General features: G+C 39.9%; 3 protein-coding genes across 4 annotated transcripts in view; all 3 read left to right on the top strand.

The window, feature by feature from the left end:
- The window catches only part of LOC146669531 (arf-GAP with coiled-coil, ANK repeat and PH domain-containing protein 3-like), a 58,068-nt gene extending 46,862 nt beyond the window's left edge, over positions 1–11,206 (top strand). The window contains exons 16-26 of the mRNA XM_085406178.1: positions 1,078–1,147; positions 1,329–1,423; positions 1,506–1,726; positions 1,818–1,911; positions 2,139–2,239; positions 2,354–2,577; positions 3,961–4,070; positions 5,166–5,276; positions 5,693–5,757; positions 8,773–8,822; positions 10,344–11,206. Coding sequence (XP_085262304.1) covers positions 1,078–1,147; positions 1,329–1,423; positions 1,506–1,726; positions 1,818–1,911; positions 2,139–2,239; positions 2,354–2,577; positions 3,961–4,070; positions 5,166–5,276; positions 5,693–5,757; positions 8,773–8,822; positions 10,344–10,412 — 1,210 coding nt within the window. The 3' untranslated portion in view covers positions 10,413–11,206. The remainder of the gene's footprint in view (positions 1–1,077; positions 1,148–1,328; positions 1,424–1,505; positions 1,727–1,817; positions 1,912–2,138; positions 2,240–2,353; positions 2,578–3,960; positions 4,071–5,165; positions 5,277–5,692; positions 5,758–8,772; positions 8,823–10,343) is intronic.
- Positions 11,207–11,837: 631 nt separating this feature from the next.
- On the top strand, positions 11,838–20,025 carry ube2j2 (ubiquitin-conjugating enzyme E2, J2 (UBC6 homolog, yeast)). The gene is made up of 7 exons (XM_085406177.1): positions 11,838–11,910; positions 14,048–14,178; positions 17,054–17,094; positions 17,300–17,402; positions 17,511–17,649; positions 17,748–17,828; positions 17,915–20,025. Exons 2-7 carry the CDS (start codon positions 14,048–14,050, stop codon positions 18,203–18,205), a joined length of 786 nt encoding a protein of 261 aa, XP_085262303.1. The 5' UTR covers positions 11,838–11,910; the 3' UTR covers positions 18,206–20,025.
- A 274-nt stretch (positions 20,026–20,299) lies between these two features.
- LOC146669529 (uncharacterized) lies at positions 20,300–22,330 on the top strand. 2 transcript variants are annotated; one of them, XM_085406176.1, is made up of 3 exons: positions 20,300–20,755; positions 20,913–21,283; positions 21,415–22,330. In XM_085406176.1, exons 2-3 carry the CDS (start codon positions 20,961–20,963, stop codon positions 21,491–21,493), a joined length of 402 nt encoding a protein of 133 aa, XP_085262302.1. In that variant the 5' UTR covers positions 20,300–20,755; positions 20,913–20,960; the 3' UTR covers positions 21,494–22,330. The 2 variants fall into 2 exon arrangements, with proteins under 2 accessions (XP_085262302.1, XP_085262301.1); XM_085406175.1 differs by having other exon boundaries at positions 20,300–21,283.
- Positions 22,331–22,383: the final 53 nt, after the last annotated feature.

Here is a 22,383-nt window from a genome sequence, read left to right as displayed (position 1 = left end):
GCAAACTTCAGACGGGCCTGGACATGCACTGGCTTCAGCAGCGGAACACGTCTGGCACTGCGGGATTTGATTCCCTGCCGTTGTAGTGTGTTACTGATGGTGACCTTTGTTACTTTGGTCCCAGCTCTCTGCAGGTCATTCACCAGGTCCCCCCGTGTGGTTCTGGGATCTTTGCTCACCGTTCTCATGATCATTTTGACCCCACGGGATGAGATCTTGCGTGGAGCCCCAGATCGAGGGAGATTATCAGTGGTCTTGTATGTCTTCCATTTTCTGATGATTGCTCCCACAGTTGATTTTTTCACACCAAGCTGCTTGCCTATTGTAGATTCACTCTTCCCAGTCTGGTGCAGGTCTACAATACTTTTCCTGGTGTCCTTCGAAAGCTCTTTGGTCTTGGCCATGGCGGCGTTTGGAGTCTGACTGTTTGAGGCTGTGGACAGGTGTCTTTTATACAGATGATGAGTTCAAACAGGTGCCATTCATACAGGTAACGAGTGGGGGACAGAAAAGCTTCTTACAGAAGACGTTACAGGTCTGTGAGAGCCAGAGATTTTCCTTGTTTGAGGTGACCAAATACTTATTTTCCACCCTAATTTACGAATAAATTCTTTACAAATCCTACCATGTGGATTCATGGATTTTTTTTTCACATTCTGTCTCTCACAGTTGAAGTGTACCTCTGGTGCAAATTACTGACCTCTGTCATCATTTTAAGTGGGGGAACTTGCACAATCGGTGGCTGACTAAATACTTTTTTGCCCCACTGTAGCCTTATCAGTCAAAACTGTATCCATAAAAAGGCTGGCTGCACTAGAATTAAAATTAAATAAATGTATATGTAATACTAATAAGAAAAAAAGCACAAATCTATGGTTTTTCATACTGGATTTGTCGCGTTTGTGTATATTTTAAGTAATAAGACAATACTGTTTTTACTCCAGGGTCTTATGAGCATAGCTTCAGACATCTGCCGCCCCAAGCAGTTTAAATAAAAGTAGCAAAAGTAAGATTGTGCTAAGTTCTTCCAGTTGGATAAAAACTCTTTTTAAAGTCTCTTTTTCTTGTTTCTTTCAGGAGTTTAGGGGTCCATTTCTCTAAAGTGCGTTCACTGACGTTAGACTCGTGGGAGCCAGAATTACTTAAGGTGCGCCTTCTTAACGCTTTGCCTACAGCTCATCTTCCCTCTGCCATGCTTTTTCCTCCCAGCAGAGTTACACGTCTTATTCCTTTAGTTCATTGCTAATGCAATTTTAATTAGCCCTTTTAAAAAAATGTTCACTTTCCGTGTTGTCTCTCTCATGTTTGTTCTCTCATCTTATATTTAGCTGATGTGTGAATTGGGGAATACTGTGATCAACCAGATTTATGAGGGATCCTGTGAAGAACTCGGAGCAAAAAAACCAGGCCCCTCCAGTTCAAGGTCAGTTTCTATCCAGCAGAGTAATTTTTCCAAGACTCTAAAGATACCTTTTACCTTCTTTCTTATGATCATTTACCTCCAGACAGGAGAAAGAGGCCTGGATCAAATCTAAATACGTGGAGAAACGCTTCCTGAAGAAGATGAGTGGCAGCGAAGCCCTCGTGCAAGGTGAAAGGAAGTCCCGCCCTTGGACAGTGAAGAAATGCCAGCGACACAACAGCTCTGTTCGGGCACCCAACAAGGCTCGTAGGAAATATCACCGATATGAACCTGGCAGCGCCTCGCCGGCAAACCTCTCAGCAGGTCAGTGTGGGGACTTGTGATGTGGTGATAAAACCAAACACACTGTGAAGCCCAGACTGAGCTCTTGTTCTGATCTTTTATTCTCCTGCAGCAGCTGCAGCAAAGTTTCGCCGGGACTCGCTGTTCTGTCCAGATGAGTTGGACTCATTATTTTCCTACTTTGACACTGGCTCTGGTCCTCGCAGTAAGTCCACTACACAATGTGTTGATACAGTGCATTGTTATTGTAGACTTTAGAGAAGATTTTAGGTAAAGGCTCCACAGTGAAACAAAATAACTCAGAAACTGAAGTTCTTATAGCAGTTTTCCACATATTTGTGATTTCCTGAGCAATCCAACCGATAACGTGTCTTTATGTAATGCAGTTTGTGCCAAGTAATGATTAACGTGTCCGTGGCTTGGCAATGCTTGGCCCTGCAGGTCTCAGTAGCGACAGCGGCCTGGGAGGAAGTACTGACGGGAGCACAGACGTCCTGGCCTTTGGCTCAGTGGTGGACAGTGTAACAGAGGAAGGTACGTGTGCTTGTGGGCTCTGTGCCACCAGTGTAAGTAGCTACAATTTAAATTAAATCGTGTTACATGTACTTATATTGTCGCTCATTCTCATGTTAAATTATTCACACACAGAAGAGGAGTCAGAGGAGTCCTCCAGTGGTGAGGTGGAAATTGAACAGGAAGTATCCTCAGACCCTGAAGACCCAAGAGAACTCCACCCTGGCGCGCTCCTATACCGATCCTCCCGACTCCACAACTTGCCGCTCATGGCGGAGGCTTTGGCACACGGTGCTGACGTACACGCCGCTTGCGAGGAAGAGGAGGGAAAAACGCCACTCATTCAGGCTGTGATAGGGGTGAGACGCTCTGTAATAAACATGTGTGGGTGTTTTGGTTTGGATAAAGTGATGTGGATGTAAATGAATAATTTCATTTATTAAATTAAGTTTATCTGTTTAATTGTTAAGTGACTTCAGACCAGTGCCCTTGATGTCAAATGTCATGAAGGTGCTGGAGAAACTGGTTCTTGCCGACTTTGCTTGCAGGTGACACATGCTCTCCACCCTTTTAAGCCAGTTTCTGTTGAGGGTGGATATCTACATGCTGCTGCATGTCTCTCCCACCTGGATAGTATGGATGGTACTATTGGCATTATGAGAGAATTGTGGGGTTTGGGGGATTTGTTTTTTTTCCCTCCACATCTTTAATACCATCCAACCACTTCTAAGTGAGAAGCTGCTCAGAATGGGTGTCACCACTTCTACTGTTCTGTCAGAGTGGCTTCAGTTTGCACAGCTGGTGTGGTGGTTTGTAATACTCAGGCATCACAGGGGACAGTCCTGTCTCCATTCCTGTTTACTTTGTTCACCGCAGGTTTCTAGTACAACAGTGAAACATGCCACATGCAGAAGCTTTCTGACACTGCAGTAGTTGGAAATCACCTCCTCCTTCTCAATGTTAGCAAGACAAAAGAAATGGTGTTTGACTTCCGGAGGGAAAAAAAATTGTAATTAGGCCCATTAACATCATGGGTGGAGAGTTAATTCACATCATTGGCCAGAATCTGGAGGGCATTTGAGTCATCAGCTCTCCTCCACACTACAGAGGCAGCACAGCTCCTTCTCCCTCAGACTTATTCAACCCCTTCATATGCGCCTTTTCAGGCAATCATTCCTACCGTTCTCAGTGAAACTGTACAATAACTCTTCTTGACAGGTGAACATGTTTGTCAGGCACAAGATACTGCACACATATTTCTGCATTATACCTTCTTGAAGGTGTTTCTTGAGTTTAAAATATCCATATTATTTATTAATGCAATTTATACTGCTCCATTACACTCTTTAAAAAAAAAAAAAAAAACTTCTTTAAATTAACCTCATTTTTATTTCACTTTTTTATTTGTGTTGTTTTTTTGTTTTGTTTTTATCACTGTTGGGTGTGTATATAGTGCAAACTTTCTATCTCACAATATAAGACCCTCACTATGCGGCAGTGGCACTTTTACTATGTTGTGTATTTATTATAGATTGTGCTTTTATTGTAATTTTTTATCCTGCTGCTGTAACACAATAATTTCTCTGTTGGGATAAAGAAAATCTTTTTTATCTGGACTGTCTACATTAAAAAAACATCTGCAGTCATAAACGATTAAAAACAAGAAAGACTCTCCACGTAAATGCATCGTCTGCCATTATGAACACTGTAGACTTGAAATTCTCCATCTGTCTCTTTGTTAGGGCTCCTTGATAGCTTGTGAGTTCTTGCTACAGAATGGGGCCGATGTGAACCAGAGGGACATGAGAGGCAGAGGCCCACTGCACCATGCAACCGACCTGGGGCACACTGGGTAAGAGAGACATGGAAGTAATAAGCTGTGTCTGATAATCATTGTGTTCTAGCCTGTGTATAATGTCATGAAATGTGGAAATTATTAGGTAAAAGCTACTTTCAGCTGCTCCCTTCCCACAAAGTGGTTACCACAGCAGGTGGCTCCCTGTGTTTGAGTTTTGCGCCAGACGTAGTCCCAAAGGGGATTTATGTCTCCAGCTAGAATTGAACCACCTTTTCTCTTGCCAGGCGAATGTGTAAACCATTGTTGGTACACCTAATATTAATGTACCAACAGCAGTGAATACCTTTTGTTTTGAATGTTAAGGAATGCATGAAGTAATCTTTCCCTATAACAAAACTGCCTAACCAGTTTTGATAATCATATTATTCTTTGACACTCTGTTGTTTTAACCAGGAAAAACTACAGGAAGTGTCACTGTTAAAAAAAAAAAAAACGCACACAAAAGTCTTCCTCTGGTATGCAGTATAATCCCACGTGATACTTGCCATCACGAGTAACTCATTGCTTTAAAGTATTTGAAGTATTCACATTTGAAACTGCTTAAACTGGAGCTATACGTTCAGACTAAAGTATGGAGCACAGAGATAAACTAAAAGGCATCAGTGAATACCACATCAGTAAGTCATCATGTGTGCATTCCACAAAATCTGCCATGTCACTATTGCTATTGTGGACCATATTTTATTTTTTGACTCTGCTAGGGTGGCATTAAAAACAATCCTTCTTTATTGTACTGCCTGAAACAAGCTGTTATAGCTTCTCTTCTTTTAAGCCAAGCTTCTTGTCATTGGTTACCCTTAATAAACAGATGTTTTGAACAGCAAATAGGTGGAGATATTCCTAACATGATGTGCTTGACATGATCATAATGGGGATATCCACTTTATGATACCATTCAGAGCCTTTGGTGATGTCTTATATAAGAATCAGACAGGAAACGAGGGAATGGGGCGCAGCAAATGCCCACAAGTGAGACTGGGACCCAGGCTGCTACACTTTAGCCTTATAGCATGTGGTCAACCAGTGAGCAAAACTGGGACCCTGTAGGGTAAAGAAATTTTTTTTGTCTTCCCATCTTTGTTTGTACAGCCAGGTGTGTCTGTTCCTGAAAAGAGGAGCATCACAAACAGAGGTGGATGAACAGGGCCATGATCCTTTAAGCATCGCTGTCCAGGCTGCCAATGCAGACATCGTCACCCTGTAAGACACTCTGTGTAATAGTAGCTGATCTGGAAGAACATGTATTACTTCATGGTTTTGCTGAACAAGCAACTAACCTGGCAAAACTTTAACAATTTAAATGCAGTCAGCTGAATTTTTTCTCTCTGTGGACCATATGTTTGTCTTTTGTGGTATTGATCCATGCTTTAATCCATGTGACTAAAAGAATTACTTGCACCAGATTGTTATTCCACCTGTAAGCACTGCGGATAAACAGTTAAAAAATAGTTTAAATCTTTATAATGTTATTATGAAAGCTTGTGTATCCATCATTGGTGGCAAAGTCATAACAGTTCTTTTCTTACCTTCCTCCCTCCTCTCACCCTTACCTTATTTTCTCACCTTCTATCATCTCCCTTTGTCCTGCCTCGCTCCTTCCCACTCCTGTCCTCCAGGTTGCGTCTAGCTCGGATGAATGAAGAGATGCGAGAGGCAGAGGCGGCTCCGCTGGGTCAACCAGGTCAATACCCCACAAGCAGTCCCACTGAGCAGCAGTATAGGAAGTGCATCCAGGAATTCATCTGTCTCAACATAGACGAATGCTAGTGGTCACTTCTGTACCGTGGAGCAAAGCCTGTGCTCTATTTATAAATCTTCCTCCTGACTGAGAAAATAACATATTCATGTAAAAGCTGCCCCTACACCCTGATCACAAGTCTGTTACTTCCCCTAGATCTAAGCCTGCAGGCAACTTCTGATAAGCTGGGTGTCTGAATACAGAGTGACTATTGGATGCTTCGAGTCATAGGGAGCATCCCCGTGATGGACCTTTCTAACTCTACTGACTATCCAGTCACCTTCACCATCTTCCTGCTTCGCCACTATGTTTCTGCTTACCATTACTTGGCACTACCAATCCTAGCTACACAACACAGCCAGTAAAATGACATCAGCTTTCTTGGTGTTTCGCTAACAGGGTTATGCTCTAACTTCATTACATGGTGTGACCTCCTGTATGAGGGTGTGGGTGTTTTTATTTTTGTTGCCTAACAGCTCTTACCTCAGAAGAATCTCGCTGCATTAATCCTGTACACTTTATATCTATCCAGACCATCTGTGTGACATCCAATGTACCCATCTCTCCTTCATCAGAGATGTAAATATGCATATTTAGAAGTTTAGAAACTGTGTACTGTGGCATGAGGTAAAACAATATGGTATTTGTTCCAGTAACTTAAAAGAAAAAGAGTAACTGACAAGCTGCAGTAGAGGTGGGCAGGATAGTTTTACTGTGTATAAAAAGGGGGGTCGGGAAGGAAGAAGTGAAACTGTGACAAAAATGTTGAAGGGCTTGTGGGGAAGAGACCCTCGCCTGCTTTGTAAGATACTTTGTGTCGTCATGAGTGAGTGAGTGAACAGGAGAGTGCATGTGTTAAAGAATACTGAGAGACAGTTAAATAATATGTAAGGGAAAAAAAAGACTCTGCACTTTTCCCATATACAGAATTATCATTTAGCTTTTACATTGTTCTTGTCTAGTCAAGTTGTTGTCGATTTATTGTCTATTTTAATGATGTCTTTTTTATTTATCTTTCCAGAGGACCAGTGCAATGCATTATTGAATGCAGTTTTATATCAGCATTTCTGTTAATGATTGTCATTTCAATCTAAAATCCTTATTCAGAATTTATGATGGAGGTCTTTAGATATATTTTACATTAACAGCAGTCAGAAAACTTTCAAATGGCCTTAGATTACAGAGTACTTTTGTCTTGGCAGTAAAACGTGCCACTTCTCATTAGGTTATGCAAACACATCAATGGAACTTCTGATTTCTCTGAGGAAATTCTGAATTGACAGTGACTCATTATTTGAGCAATAACTGCCAATAGTTCAGAGCAGTGAGAACATGCAGAAATGTAAAATTGCATCATGTTATTCACTTCCATTTATAGAACATAAAACTAAAAAGCTCTTCAGCTTCCTGGCAATGGTAATATTACAGGAAAGTATTCGTGTTATGTTGAAATTATGGAGTATATTTAATCTTTTAAAAACTCGTGTCGTGACAGGACTAGCATATCTACGTCAATGCTAAGAATATCCTCTGTATGCTTTGCTAGATTTTTGGGAAGTTTGACCTTTGCATCTTGAGCATGATGAATATTTTTTCTATAATTTGATCACTTTGTGCAGTGCAGTCCTGTCAAAAAAAGCATGTACCGATATGACCTCTCTGGTGTCAGAAGTTTCTTCCTTTTTCCACCTCTGTGCCATTGTTTCATCCACACACGAATCTGTGGTGACTTTTCTTCTTTTCATTTCTTTCATTTTTTTATACTGTGCTTTTATTTTCCTCTGCCAAAGACTTTTTTTTTTTTAAGGGAAAGTGTCTGACACTGTTGTATAACATCATGTTAAAAAAAGGAAAAAAAGAAGAATTGTTTTGGGTATATACAGGATACTCTTACCATCCTTTCTGAGTCGTGAGAGTGGTAGAAACACTGTTGGTGCTCACATGTTCAGAAGATGTGACTTACCTGATAGATACAATAGTTCAATGTACTGCAAGTAGAACCAGTCTCGGGGGGTGATGTGAAGCTACTGTGACCAAACTGTTAAGAGCTGTCGCCCTCGCGGAAGTATTAAATGTTGTGTCCATTTGTGTGTAGTATTGGCTTAAGAGTGGTTAAAGGCGCAAACATGCTGTATATAGTACACTTGCATATTTTAACTTAATGCTAACTTCCTGCCTCTCGGCATTCGGTCACAGATTCTGTTTAATGTTTGTTTTTTCATTGTCTTTGAAAAACAGCCGGTCGGGTAGAACTGTGACACGGTTCTGAATTACTTGCGGGGGTTCTTCTGTTTACTGGCATTTGGATATCTTTGGAATACTCCCTTCCATGTCTTTAGAAGCACTAAGGGGAAAAACAAAATACATACAATAAAACTGAGAAACTGAAATGGATCTGTTAACCCAGCTGCCTGCTTCTTATTCTCATTGCTGTTCCCTCTCTCATCTTTTCTGTCTAACATTCTCCCAGCATTCTTTTTCCAGATGATAGCTGCTCTAATTATTGAATAATAATAAATACGGCAGTGGTTGTAATCCATAGATATAGCCAGATGCTGGGAGAGTGCTATTTTACAGAATACTCTGGTGTGTCTTTGGTGATTCACAAACTTTTGGTAGCACTTGGCTTATTCAAAGCAATAAACCAATTAGTCTCATGTTGTGAAATATCACTGAGGTGTACACAGACTCTACTATTTAAGAATAACTTAAGCATTCAGAGTCTTATGGGTATTAAAACAGTGCTTCATCTGCTTGCCCGCAGCAGCAACACCGTGCCTTGAATAATTCAGTGTCTCCAGTGTGTAAAACATGTATGTGCTCTCACAAGCATATGTCACACCATCCCTGAATAAAATGTCCTCTCTAATTCCTTTAATTTAACACTAAAGACAAATGACACATGTCCACTTGAGGAAATAACCACTGACTGACATATCATTGCTTCTGTTACCACAGGACGTACCCCGAGCAGCAGGAGAGTAAAACCTAAGGATGTTCGGGATAGAGTGAGTGAAGCATCCTGGGCTGTCTTGCTGTGGCACACTAGCGTGATACTATGATTTTTCCTGCTCTGGTGGTTGCGCTTTAACTTGAGGTTCTTGCTCTGTGGCCCTCCCCCCTCCTATTTTTATGGATAAGCTTGGAAAACATTTGCTGTGATAATGCTGCCAGTCTTTTCCCTTTCTTATAAATGAGGCACAGGAACATTGCCTTAAGGAGGATGTGCCAAGATGGCTACAATACAGTATTTATACAGTTAAACTGTAATTTTGACTGAATTCAATGAGAGTTGGTAAGTTAAAAAAAAATGAATGAACAGGATGCTCACCACTACTTCCCTTTAAATTCCACACTTGCTATTAAGTATCCAGGAATCCCATTTAAGAGGAAATAAGGTTTTTTACTTGTACGCCCCATGAGGCTTAGGAGCAACGCAAAAATATGAGGCTGCGGGCACTTTTCTCTTTCGTGGGTATGCAAAGCAAACATTGATCTGATCTTTCTTCCTTATAATCTTGCTTATATACAGTACTGTACAAAAGGCTTGAGTCACCAATTGTTTCTTAATTTGCTTCTAATAAGCCAGACTTTTGTTATTTTAAAAAATGTGGTCAATAGTTCAAAGTTTATCAGCTGCTTTTTCACTGAACTTTACTCCAGTCTTTGTGCCTCACAATTTCCATTCATTCAAGTATAAAAATGCTTCTGACTTCAGGGATGTGCCAGGCTCGTCTTAACAAACAACTTGCCAAACAACTGGTTTTAAATGTTATTTTTAGTCACCGTGTTTCTGATAAATGGTCAACAGCATTTGTTGTAGATAAAACATTATTTTTGTACCAATGAGTTGATTCCTAAATATTAGCTGAAAACTTAACATATGTCCACGTGGCTTTCAGCATGCGCTTAAAATGTTGAGGAAAGGGGACAAGAAAGGATTTGAAAAAAACAGATGAACAGGATCTGAAAGTCATGTGCTTAAGAAACAGGTTAGAAATACAGCATAGACCTGGCACAGGCTCTGAGATATGCACCTGACCCTTCATTTGATCCCTCTACTGTTGACTGAAGCCTCACAGAAATTGTCTCAGTGCAAGGGTAGCTAGATTCTTAGGAAAGGGAAACGGCTAAAGAAGAATGACATACGCCAAATATACAAGAATTGGACTAAAAATCAGTGGCGACATTTTTGAAGGAGTAATGAATTCAAATTTTATATTTTTAGTTGGTGTCAGTGAGTGTCTACAGCATTGTCATGGTTGGATTTTGACCCACCATATAATGATGACAGCTTCATTTTTAATGATTACAATGATCCCGACCACACTTCCAAAGCATTGTTAGATAGAAAAACTCACAATGAAACAGTATCAGGCATAGATTCGTGTTACCAAAAGAAAAAGAAATGAGTGGTGTCTCAAGAGTTTTTTCACAGTAGTGTATCGCATATTCTAAAAGAAGGTTGGTAATTCTCCATGGTGCCCTGCAGTGGGACAAATCCTTGACTTCAGTGTCCACTGTTTCAGGTGACATCTCCTGCACTGATGTCTTTCGCGAGTTTTCTCTCCTCGCGTCTCTCCAGCCTGAAAAGTTGAGAAGAAGGAGCTTACAGTTCAGCAGCTGTAAGAAGCCAAAGTGATCACTGCTGACCCCTCACTTCATCCGACCTCTCTTCAGTCACTTTGGAATCAGGCAGGAGACTGCTGCGTTCGATTAGAAGACACGTTGGTCCGCCGAAGTGAATGCTCTGGGAATGAAAAAAGAAAAGTCAAATTCCAGTAGGCACAAGTTAAAACTACAGCAGACTTGTAATAGTTGTAATATTCTCTCGTAAATAAACTTGGTCAAAGACAAACAGTTCTATTGCACTGATGTTTTAGCTGACTTACTCCAGTTTTGATAATGTTAGTCATCCAGCAGAGCTGACATTAACATTTGATGACCTTTAGACATATAACAACAAAACAATTCTCAACCTGTCCAACTAATATTGCATAGGGCCCCATTACAAAGTAAACTCAACCTTGGACCTGTCTGAGCATGAACAATGGGACCTGGAGCTTGAGTTGGATAGGACATCATGTAGATGCATCATCAGATTGGAATCTGGGGAGCCTGGAGGTTCGATCACTGTTCCTATTTCGGTTAACGGGAAGTACAATTTCTTTATGTGCAACAGTTTTTGGACAGATGGTCATATGTGCAAGGAATGTCCTCATGACTCTCAGGACCCGAGTTCTCCCCGGAGAACAGTGCAATGTAAGAGGTGATGATTGTTATTTACTGTAATTTTGAAAAAAAAAAAAAAAAAATCTCAGGAAGCAGTTGAGCTTCCCAAACTGTGGGTCTCACACCCACACCAACAAAATTAAAAAAAACAAAAACAAAACACAGATAAAATAATCCGGGTTTGACTGTGTTTGCTAATGCTTATGCAAATATTTCCACGGGCTTAATGACGCTCTCTATGATGAGTAAATGAAACTTGACCTTTAAATTAAGTGAAGTAATCCTTTAACATTTCTTCAGCATTTGTGATGAAATTTCTGATAAAATGATTTTAAGTGTTTTGTAACTGATGGCAGAAGTCAAATAAAAAAATCTACTGAAATTATTAAAGGTCTTGTGGAATGTTTTAGCGGACTAAACAATGGTTGTTGTTTAGTCCGTGTTTTGTTGCAAATCCAAATTTAAGCACCAGCATAAAGTACCGGGAGGCCCTCTGAGCCCCTGGCATCAGACAGACCGCTGTGTAGTGTGTCAAGTGCTACTTGGCGATTGACTATAAATGTAAGTACGGATGTTATGATTAAAAGACAGTTACTGAAGGGTGACCATGTTTGTTAGACGGTACTGGACTTCCAGGAGGATCGCGATTGGGCAGCTAGCGACAGTAAAGCACTTGCTAAGTAACGTTTCGACTGCTACAGCAGCGATGAAGAAGAAAACCGGAAGTGTAATTTTTCCTCCTGCTGGCGATAGCGTAAGCTACTTTGGTGTCATCGTCTTATCGGATTGGGGTTGGCAACAGAAATAACAACCTTATTTCGTGTCCAGCCACGAATACATATTTTCGTTGGGGTTTCTGGAGAGGTATGTGTATACTGCACATCCCGTAGTTACTAATAAAAGCGAGAGATGTCGCGGTCAGCTGTCGTTATACAATATACAATACAACTGTTCCTGCTAGTAGCTGCTAACATTAGCCGGTTAGCAGTGGCCTACGTTGGCTAACGTTAGCCACTTGTTCTAAAATGCACTCAAACAGGAACCGACACCGGTTAGCATTAGCAAAGCCACCGTGCCAAGCTAGCTTTCCTGAACTGGCTTTACTGATTAAAGTGTGGTGTGATTAAAGAGTGGTCAGACACATGCAGTCATTCTGTAGCTGAAGCTTGGTCCGTAATAGTTGTTTATTATTTAATTATCAGGCTTTATGACAGGCACTGAATGTGCCAGAAATGTAACGTTAGTCGCTAAGTAGCGGATTAGCCTCAGTCACATAAGTTGCGTTAAGAAGCCTTCCTCTTTATTAGGAAGTGATAATGACATAATTCTAGCACTGTTGCGGTCCACGTACTGCTTATTACATGTCAGCGTTTGTCCCCGTGACACCAGGTCAGTTGACAGTGTTTGTTATTGTCGTAATTTTCAATTACATGGGTTGACAGGGGAAGAAAGTTTAAAGTACAATTATATCCGTTGTGTAAGTATTTGGAACACGATGCGTATTTTAACTTGAACGCAATACATACTATATTCCACTCTCTGCTAAATGCTTACTTTTTCACTTGGCGAGGCAGTGTTGTATGCATATAGCATTAAAGCACCACAGCAGTGCTGTGCATGAGTTACAAAACAAACAGTCACAGCGCCATTAGAGAACAATGAGAGATTGGATAAATTGTTTTTAAAATTCGGTGCTTTTTGTAAGATGTACTAATTGGACAACTTCATCTTTTAGGAAAACAGAGGCGAAGTAATCACTTGATATTTAAACTTCACTCTGCAGCCAGAGTTGAGCTATTTCTGCCTGTTTCTCCAGTTAGCGTTAGCATTTGCTAATAAATAAACAGAAGCCTGTACTGGTTACGTGTTGTTCAGTGTGAGATTTTACTGCCCTTCTCTGCTTTTGTTGTTGTTGTTAATTAACACACTGTTAGTCTTTTCAACCCGATTTCACTCTAGTTGAAACACATTGAACATGTTAGGAACCTTGGCCTTATTTTGGTCTTAGCATTCATAATCATACTAATAAGGCCAACACAACTGCATATGCAGCTTTCTAACAGTATAACCATATGTCAAAAAAAATTCTTATCTCAAACTGACTGGGAAATGGTCCATCCATTCATATCAACCAGGTTACTGCTGTATTTGCAAGATTATCCAAATCATCAGCTAGATAACTTCAGCTTGTTTGAAATTAATTGGCTGCCACTGCAATACAGAAATGCCTTTAAAATGCTTCTATTTGTTCCTAAAGCACTCAGTGGTTTGACCCCCAGTACATCTCGGACTCTGAGACCTCTCAGGTCATCAAGTGCAGGTCTGTAAACTGTTACCAGAATGAGATGAAAGTTTGCTGAGGGTACATTTTGTTATAATGGTTCTCTTCTTTGGAACAACCTTCCCACTGACCTGATGTCAGTTCCAACTGTGTCTACATTCAAAAACAAACTTGGAGCCTCTTTATTCTTGCAGGCATATGATTAATAACTTTGTGTTTGTGTGTGACTGTTAACGTATCTCTCTTATGTTGTTTTTATTGCCTTAAGAGATTGTAGAGCTACATAGTTTTAAAAATATTTTTATCTTTTGTGGCAAGCACATTTAACCTACGTGTAATGAAATGTACTATATAAATAATATTTGCAGTGATATGTTTAAGAGTTTATTAAATATTTAATAGTATTGATATTTAATAGGTCAGGTGACAGTGCTGGATGCAATGTTTTTTGATCTGCTCTAGTTGAAGCTGCAGTTACCTTTCACAGGCATATTAGGGTTAAAGCCTTCCGCTACCCAGAATGATTCATTCATTCAGAGTTCTTCATTCATTCAATCATTCAAATCTATGCAGTCCAGAGTTCAGATCCATAGTAAAACAGGATATGCTTTGATTTCCTAATGTAAAGGAATACATCTGGACAGTGATGTCAGTGTAAATCCAGATTTATGCAATTCACTGTTTTTGTTTTCTCACTGTTTATGTTCTCTCAATCATCAGATGAACAACAACGGGAACAAAAGAGCTCCAACTACAGCCACTCAGAGACTTAAGCAGGATTACCTCAGGATAAAGAAAGACCCCGTGCCTTACATTTGTGCAGAGCCCCTTCCCTCCAACATCCTAGAATGGTAAGTTCCTCATTAGTCAGGAAATATTGGGACTTTTTGACTCTTGAGGTCCAGCCAGGGAAGGGTGTTTAGGGCCATCGACAAAGTTTAAAACCTGTGAATATTCTGTAGAAAAATAATAAACTAAACATTTCATGTGTAAAATCAGGCTAGTGTTTTACACCAACAAAATTGAATCGTGGTTTCCAAGATGAACAGATGAAGAGAATTAAAACTGCATCCACTGCTATATACAAGTGAGTATTTAGCAGTGGATGCAGTTTTAATTCTGTTTTCAGAGCTTTAAAAAATTTACAGTGCTGTGTAAAAGTCTGGAGGCAGTCCTCATTTCTTTATATTTTGCTAAAAAAAAAGTGACATTGGTGCAGCAATTTCTGAAACATGTGCAAACTTAAATGGAAATACAGTGTACAAGGCAAAAGTTTGCACAGTTCTGAGTTGAAAGGCTGAAAGTCATTATCCTTCACTATGTCTTGAATTCTTAGGCAAGCTTTTGTGTGCTTTCTTTTTCTTTAGGAATAGTTCTCAGTGCTTCTTGAAGGACATGGTGCAAAACTACTATTTTTATGACTTTTAAATTATGTTATTGTTGTTTTTTGTGTATTTGACTTAAGAAATTGGAAGAAATTGTTCATTGTTGCAACAGGCTTCTACAGAAAGTAGTGAGTCAACTAAAGAAGGGGGAACAAAATATGTTTTTCCAACAGGCTGCTAATTAGAAAGTCATTTCTTTGAAACCATGTGTGTACACAATACTGAGTCATCCCTTTTTATACTGGAATGAATCCTAGGACAGTGTTAAGTAACTTGACAAACAAGAAAGCAAAAGTTAAAGTGAGTGGAAAAAGCAACCAATGTTCAAACATTTAAAAACACGTCTGTAGAACTATTGCGTCAAGACCACTTTGGTCACGTCAGAAAGACTGGTTCCTTGGAAAGATTTATATTTTTTAGAAGGAAAATGTATAGAAATGAGTGATGAGTAAAGACTGCACACTACTGCACCTCAATAGTGGCAAATACAGGCTTAGATTTGAATGATAATACTGTTAGCTCTATTTCTGCGGTAGAAGGAAACCCATATGAAGAGTGACACTGTACAAATTGTATATATCCCACAGACTATCCTAATGATGATCAGGTATCGTTTCCTGTAAAGCTATGAACAGGTTTTTGTTTTTGTTAATTTTGTTTATACTCATTTTCTTTCTATTGGGAGATGTCTTAAAAATCTAAACCAGTACAAAAAAGACGTATAGATATTGGAGAAAAAGTGCAATTGACCAAAAATGTTCTGAATACGTGACATTTAAATAATGAAAGAAATATGTAATTGAGCACTTTTAGCACTTAGCTAAATATTAGCCATATAATTTGATTAGCATTTCTTGAATGGATGTTTATTAAAGAAATTAATGGTTTTAAATAAAGTCATAATGAGCGCTGGAATGTGACATGGCCCTCAGTAGTGTGTTTAACTCTTAAAAGAAAAAATATATATATATGATATTAAAAAAATATGATATTTTTATTGTAATTATTTAGACATTTGAGCGTGAGTTTAACATGATCAGTGCAGTACTGTGCAAAACTCTAAATTCACCTCTTGGTTTTTATATTTTGCTTCCAAGGAGCCAGACTTTCTTAACATTTTCAAAGTGGTCTAGAGCAGTAGTTCTCAAGACTTTCTGAACATTTTAAAATCTTTAGACACTCGTTGCTTTTTCACTTATTTTCAGTCCAGTTCTTGTTCTTTGTTTTGTTTGTTTTCTTGTTTGCCTTTGTGTTAGACCAGCAGTCCCCAACCCCCGGGCCTCGGACCGTGAGTCGTTTGGTACTGGGCAGTGAGAGTTGAGGCTCAGGTGTGAAATGTATGGTTTTCAGGGTTTTTATCGGTTTTCAGCGTTATTTTGTTATCGTTTTTATCGTTAACTCTGTTTTCCTGGGTCTTTTCACGTGTGTTATGAATAAATCTTCTTTTTTTTGGTACCGGTACTAGTTTTATTTTGTTGTATTTATACGCGACACCTTAAAGGCCGGTCCGTGAAAATATTGTCGGGCATAAACAGGTCCGTGGCGCAAAAAAGGTTGGGGACCTCTGTGTTAGACCACTGAGTTAATGCAGCTTGCAGTTAATGTGTATTGTTGAGCCCTCCTGTGCATTTCTTCACTGTAGTTTTTGAATGGAACAGTGAGAGAATAAAAATCACCACCTGATATAAAGAGTAATAAGAGTAGCCTCAATACAAGGATTCACAAAGGTCAGCAAATTCCAGGTGGGAGACAAAACTGTTGGAATTGATGTGAGGGAAGGTGCGGAGAGGTAGAAACGTGAGGAAAAAATTAATTTGGCTCAAAAAATAAAAACAAACAAGACGACAACAAGTAAGGGAGCTAGGAGGGGGCAAAAGTCCCAGCAGTTTGTTTCTTTTGTATCTTGCATCATGTATGAAACACAGGCACACTAATTAACACGTAATTACCTTGTGGCTGCCATTGCCAGCAGCTGCCACTGTGTGCATTCGAGCATGAATGCTGGCGGCGGTATTGGTTACTAGTGTCGGTTATGTTGAAAGGTCTACAAAGATTCATTGCAGAATAGACAACTTGGCAAATCATATCTAAATCATATTTAAATCATATCTTAGGTGCTTTGTGACTAGCAGCCTGTCATTCATTCATATATCTATCTGTCTGTCTATCTGTCTATCTATAAATTTAGATCTTAGATCACAGGATGTGAAAGATCTAAATTTTTAAAAAAAAATTGGAGGAGAAACAGAGTTTGATTCTGGGCCATGCCAGCAAGTCTAGAGATGACTTGTTTAGTCAAATCTGAAATAAGTGATTAACTTTTTTTGTTCCTCTTTTTCAGGCACTATGTAGTCAGAGGTCCTGAGAAAACCCCGTATGAAGGTAAGAAATGCTAAACACTAGAAAAAAACTTGTGTAATGTGTGAGTTTAGATGAGTTAATAACTGATAACATCACCGGAATGATCAGGTGAGTCTTTCTCAGGTTAGCTTCATACAGGTATGACTAATCCTTTGGGGGTCTTTTGCTTTTGATATATCACAGTGTTGTATAACATATATTTATATATGTCATGTCTAATTTATAGGTGGATATTACCATGGAAAACTTATATTTCCCAGAGAATTCCCCTTTAAACCACCAAGTATCTACATGATAACGCCAAACGGGAGATTTAAGTGCAACACAAGGTAGGACTGTAGCTTCTTATTGCGCAGTTAATTTAAGCGTTAAAGCTTTGAAAATGATTTAGGCTGCGTTTTTAGAACTTGGTCATAAATGTTCCCGTTTCTCCACAGGTTATGTTTGTCCATCACAGACTTCCACCCGGATACGTGGAACCCAGCCTGGTCCGTCTCGACAATCCTCACGGGTTTGCTCAGCTTCATGGTGGAAAAAGGACCCACTCTTGGCAGCATTGAGACCTCTGATTACACAGTAATTAAAACAGACTATCCTATTTGCAACATAATGACATAAATGACCTGTTATGTCTCAGGTATTTCATGTCTTCTTTCTTTTCTTTTTTTTTCTAGAAAAGACAGCTATCAGCCCAAAGCCTGGCTTTCAACCTCAAAGACAAAGTATTCTGTGAGCTGTTTCCTGATGTAGTTGACGTAAGTATGAGGGCCTTTTTTGGGGGAGGGGGGACGTTCATCAGGGACTGATTCCATCCTAACCTTCTCCTCCTCCTTTCTGCCAGGAGATGAAGCAGAAGCAGAAGGCCCAGGAGGAGCTTAACGCCCGTACACAGCCTCTCCCCTTACCTGATGTGGTGCCTGATGGAGACCCCCAGCAAGCCCACTATGGCCTCCCAGCCCTCAACGGTGGTCCTGCCCCACTAGGGGGTGCCAACCCCGCCCCTGGCCAGCAGCAGGCCAATCGTAACCATGGACTACTAGGTGGGGCTCTAGCCAACCTCTTTGTGATTGTAGGCTTTGCAGCGTTTGCCTACACAGTGAAGTACGTGCTGAGGAGCATAGCGCAGGAGTGAGAGGAGCCGGTGTTTTAGGGCAGCGCTCCCCTCCCCCTGCAGGTGAGCCAACTAGTGGACTCGATATTCTACAAACACACTACGTGGGGTGGGGAGGGATGTTCATTCCCGATCAAACCCCTCCACAACCACAACCTCCACCACCACCACTACTACCACTACCAACATGGACTTTGGAAGAAAAAAACTCAAAGCCCACCTAGCCAGGAAGGACTGAGGGGAGGAGGAGGAGGTGGGGGATGGACGGGAGTGGCTGTAGAGCCGGGGCCGGGGAGACTGGAGGGGTTTATTAAAACGGTTGTGATCTACTCTGTGCTTCTGTGGTTTATATCACTTCTAGAAACAAACTTGGCTCATGGGTTGTGGGAGAGTGTAGCTCTGTGGGTCACTTTGTTGCAGACTTCACAGCAGACATATTGATTTCCTTTGTGAAAATGAACTTTGCATAACTGGAAAACTTGTTTGTTGATTCTAAATTGTTTGCCTCTGCCAATCACTTCTTTAGAAAGCATTCCCATCTGCATTGTTTCCTGCTAATTCATTAGAGGAAATAAAATCCTCAGGGGATGAAGAGATGATTTGATCCAGCTCCAAGACTTTTTTTTTTTTTTTTTTTTTAAGAGTGACGTGAAGAGACCAAATACATACAGGTCAAGTTTCATGTAATCAATTTCCTCGGAAAAACCTCAAAGTAGTAGTTATGGTTTCCACTTTCTGTGTCAGGGGTGTTACGTCTTCTACTTTCTGTTTCCTATGAATGGGTTTGAATGCATTCCTGGTATACCATTCAAAGGCTGCCAGGCTACAGTGTAATTAGTGTAATTTAGTAAAGGTTGGACATGATAATAAGGACTTGCAAGATGAGTCTGTGGCCAAAATAATGATGAATCCATTAATTCCCATCCAAGGAAGTATAAAAGGCAGATTCTGTGAATAGTGTAAGATCAGTAACTTTTAATAATCAGACACAATATGATAAAGAAGCGTATAGCAGCAAAACTATACGTGCACTTATATGAAAATGGGTGTTATAAAAGAAAGCTCATGCTTGTCAGTACTTGTCAGTTTATCTCACTGTCTGAGATTAAGCACCGGTGATGCGTCACTGACTAAGAGACTAGACAAAACTCCAGCCTTGATTTCTATTCATATATGAAGGCAGAGAGCATGAAGAAAACAAAAGTTGGCCTTTGATCCTGTGAAGCAGCTAAAGCTACACGGTCAGAGTTAGATGTTAGTGCAGATGGTCTCTCCAGTCAACCCATGAGCCAAGCATTGTCTGCACAAAAATAAACGGAGACAAGGACCTTTTAATTTGGCTTAGCCAATCAGTATAGCAGCAATCTACATAGGATTAAATGAGGAGACCCATGCAGAGAACCTTTTTTTTTTTTGTTTCTGTATATTCCTTTTATTTTTTTTTTTATTTATTTTTTTTTTTTTTAAATCATTTTTTCTCTTTGTGTTTTTGTTCTCTTTTATTTATAGAAATGTCCAGCTTGTCTGTCGTGGCTCTAAGGAAAACACCCAGTGATTTTTCTTAGGGCTGTGCAGTCAAACACGCGGTCGTGTTAGTGGTGCTGGCTCACGCAATTGCTGATGATTTACTGTTGTGCATTGCATTTAGTAAAAGCTGGTTCTACTGTACTGCATCTAATCCTTCCACAGGAAGAAAACTCCAAAAGCAGAAGATTCTCTTGTTCGTTGCTCTTTTCTCGGCGCCATCTCAAAATCAGACCAACATGATGATTATGATGAGAGTGCGTTTGTGTGATTATACAGCAAATGCCCAAATTACCATGCTTCAATTAATCTTGTGTGGCATTGTCTCTGTTTTCATAGTAAAATGCAAATAAATTACCCTGCTCAGTGGGGCATTTAATAATAATATCTCCATTTGCTTAATGATGACGCAGTGGTTCAGTGGTCAGCGCCTCACAGCCAGAAGCTTCTGGGTTTTTGCAACTTCCTGGTGTCTTTCTGTGGGACGTGCCTGTTGTGTTTTCCCCTGAGTGGTTCGGTTTTTCTGCCAGCATAAACAAACACATGCATGTCAGGTTTTCTTTTCTTTTTTTTAAATTGGAAGTAAATGCTTATGAAGACCTCAAAGTTTGTAGAGTGAAAAATGTGACTTCCATGTAAAGTTTTTTGAGGGTTTAGACTAAAAATAATACATAGGTGGAAGTCCATTCTCTGACAACATCACATGCTGTTTTTATCTGCTGCACAGATAAAATCAGCTTAACAGTTCAACAAAACTCAAGTTTATTTTCTCTTTAAAAAAAGAAGTCAAATTTAGGTCCTCGTAAAGTTTTAATAGTCAACAAATGGTTAATAAAACAACTATGAAAGATACGTGGACTTGCATGCCCGCACACCCTTTCTATAGAGTGAAGTTCCACAGAATATTATTTACCTGAGGGCAAGACTTCCTTGGAAATGACACGGCCTCGTGATCAGGGAGGGCTTTAAAAAGCGTTCAACCAGTCAAACTGGCACAATACACCTCTTCTACACTCAGAGACGCAACGCTCAGCAGCAAACAAGCAAGTAAGTATTTCAAATGATTCTTAGATGATTTTGTTACTGAGCACCTGTTAAAGAAAAGCTGAATTTCTTCACGTTTCAGTTTTACATTTGTGAATATTTTATATTGTGTCTATTTTTCCCCTCCACTCACCTATTTTGTGTTTTTTCTGTATCGCAGAAAAAGCAGCCTTCCACGCATTGCTTATTCTGCATATCTGATACGAGCATGGTCACCGCCGAGGAGCTCGAGTGCTGCGTGTGCTGCTACGAGTATTCACGCAGCAACAGGATACCGCGGGTCCTCCACTGCAACCACACCTTCTGCGCCCCTTGTCTGGAGAGAATGTCCAAGCTGGAGGGTGCCATCTACACCGTCTCCTGCCCTCTCTGTCGTTGGATTACCTGCACCAGAGCCAGCTTGACTTTGCCAGGGGCTCTGTGGGTCAACACAGAAATCTGGGACCAGATTTCCACGGAGCAAAATCAGAATGAGAACCATTCAATGGAGGATTTAAAAGACCCAAAGTCGCTACTCATCGAGCACTCACTGTAAGTATAAGCTTCAGAACTGCGGTCCAGTTCCTCTGGGGTTTTTTTTTTTTTTTTTTTTTTGAGAGAAGTTGTAGTCTGTATCTTACCTAGAGATCTCAATAAATAAAATTTCTCCTCTTTCCTTTTAGACCCGTTTCACAGCATTCACGTTTGAAGTCCACACTCTTGAGGGTTTTCAGCTGCATGCCTCTGCAGAGCAGACACTAAGTGATTAACAGCAGGATTTGTACCTCTTACATGTTGTTTAATCGTAGACTGAAGTGTGCAAGACCGTAAAGTTTGCATGATCTGAGCTCCACGTAATGGACCTGCACACAGGGCTTCAGTGAGAGTTTGCGTCTTGTGAAGAGTGAAGGCCTGAAAGTCTTCCGTGCGGCTTGACTTTGTGTGAACTTGACTGTGATTTGGAAGGCACTGAATCTGCCTCCATTTAAAGTTGTGACTGTGAACCTTTTTGTTGTTTTATATCAGCAACAGCAAATGTACTAATGAAAAAATAAATCAGATCAGCACTGTTTATCTGAACAACGAAGATGATTTAAAGCATGATTTTTATAATATGATTTATTTTATAATGAAACTTTTTTGTCACTTTACCTGTTTTATACATTTTTAAGAAAACAGTGTCATTTTTGTTAATTTTTTTCTATTATAAGAATCACAAAAATGAAGGGTTTTAACTAAATACAGTGAAATGCAAACTGTCTACTATGTATGTAAATAGCCGTCTGTGATACAAACATGTTAATGAACATCATCTGTGAATAAAGTGTTTGGAACTGAAGGAGCACATGTTCAGTTTTCAAATATGGGAACCGTTTAATAAATGTTCAAAAGTATCCAGCACTCATTGTTTTCTTTGAGACTCTACTGTACTCTGCTGTGTTTATTGACACCAAGAGCCAGCTATCTCTGCACATATGTTACTATGTTTCACAATCGTATAAAAACCTTAAATCATTAACCATCGTAAAAATGTATCACCCTTCTATGCTGTATTCTTTCACACATGTACAGGTCACAGTGCTTGTGAGCTTCCTGTTAAAATTAAAGCTCTCATCTCCCCTATTGTCTCCGCTCATGTCAGTTCCTTACTA

This window comes from Rhamphochromis longiceps, linkage group LG5, assembly GCF_057381845.1.
Source record: "Rhamphochromis longiceps isolate RC_006_pf linkage group LG5, R_longiceps_female_GT1.1, whole genome shotgun sequence".
Lineage (NCBI taxonomy): Eukaryota > Metazoa > Chordata > Actinopteri > Cichliformes > Cichlidae > Rhamphochromis > Rhamphochromis longiceps.
Note: the sequence above shows the minus strand (reverse complement) of the source record. Positions and strands in the feature narration are given on the sequence as shown.

Bases quoted from the DNA above. Each gene is read 5' to 3' on its own strand.
- ube2j2 (XM_085406177.1), top strand. From the start codon at position 14,048: ATGAACAACAACGGGAACAAAAGAGCTCCAACTACAGCCACTCAGAGA. The intron at 17,403-17,510 runs GTAGGACTGTAG...GTTTCTCCACAG, and splicing joins AGATTTAAGTGCAACACAAG to GTTATGTTTGTCCATCACAG. The intron at 17,650-17,747 runs GTAATTAAAACA...TTTTTTTTCTAG, and splicing joins TTGAGACCTCTGATTACACA to AAAAGACAGCTATCAGCCCA.
- LOC146669529 (XM_085406176.1), top strand. From the start codon at position 20,961: ATGGTCACCGCCGAGGAGCTCGAGTGCTGCGTGTGCTGCTACGAGTAT. The intron at 21,284-21,414 runs GTAAGTATAAGC...CTTTCCTTTTAG, and splicing joins CTACTCATCGAGCACTCACT to ACCCGTTTCACAGCATTCAC.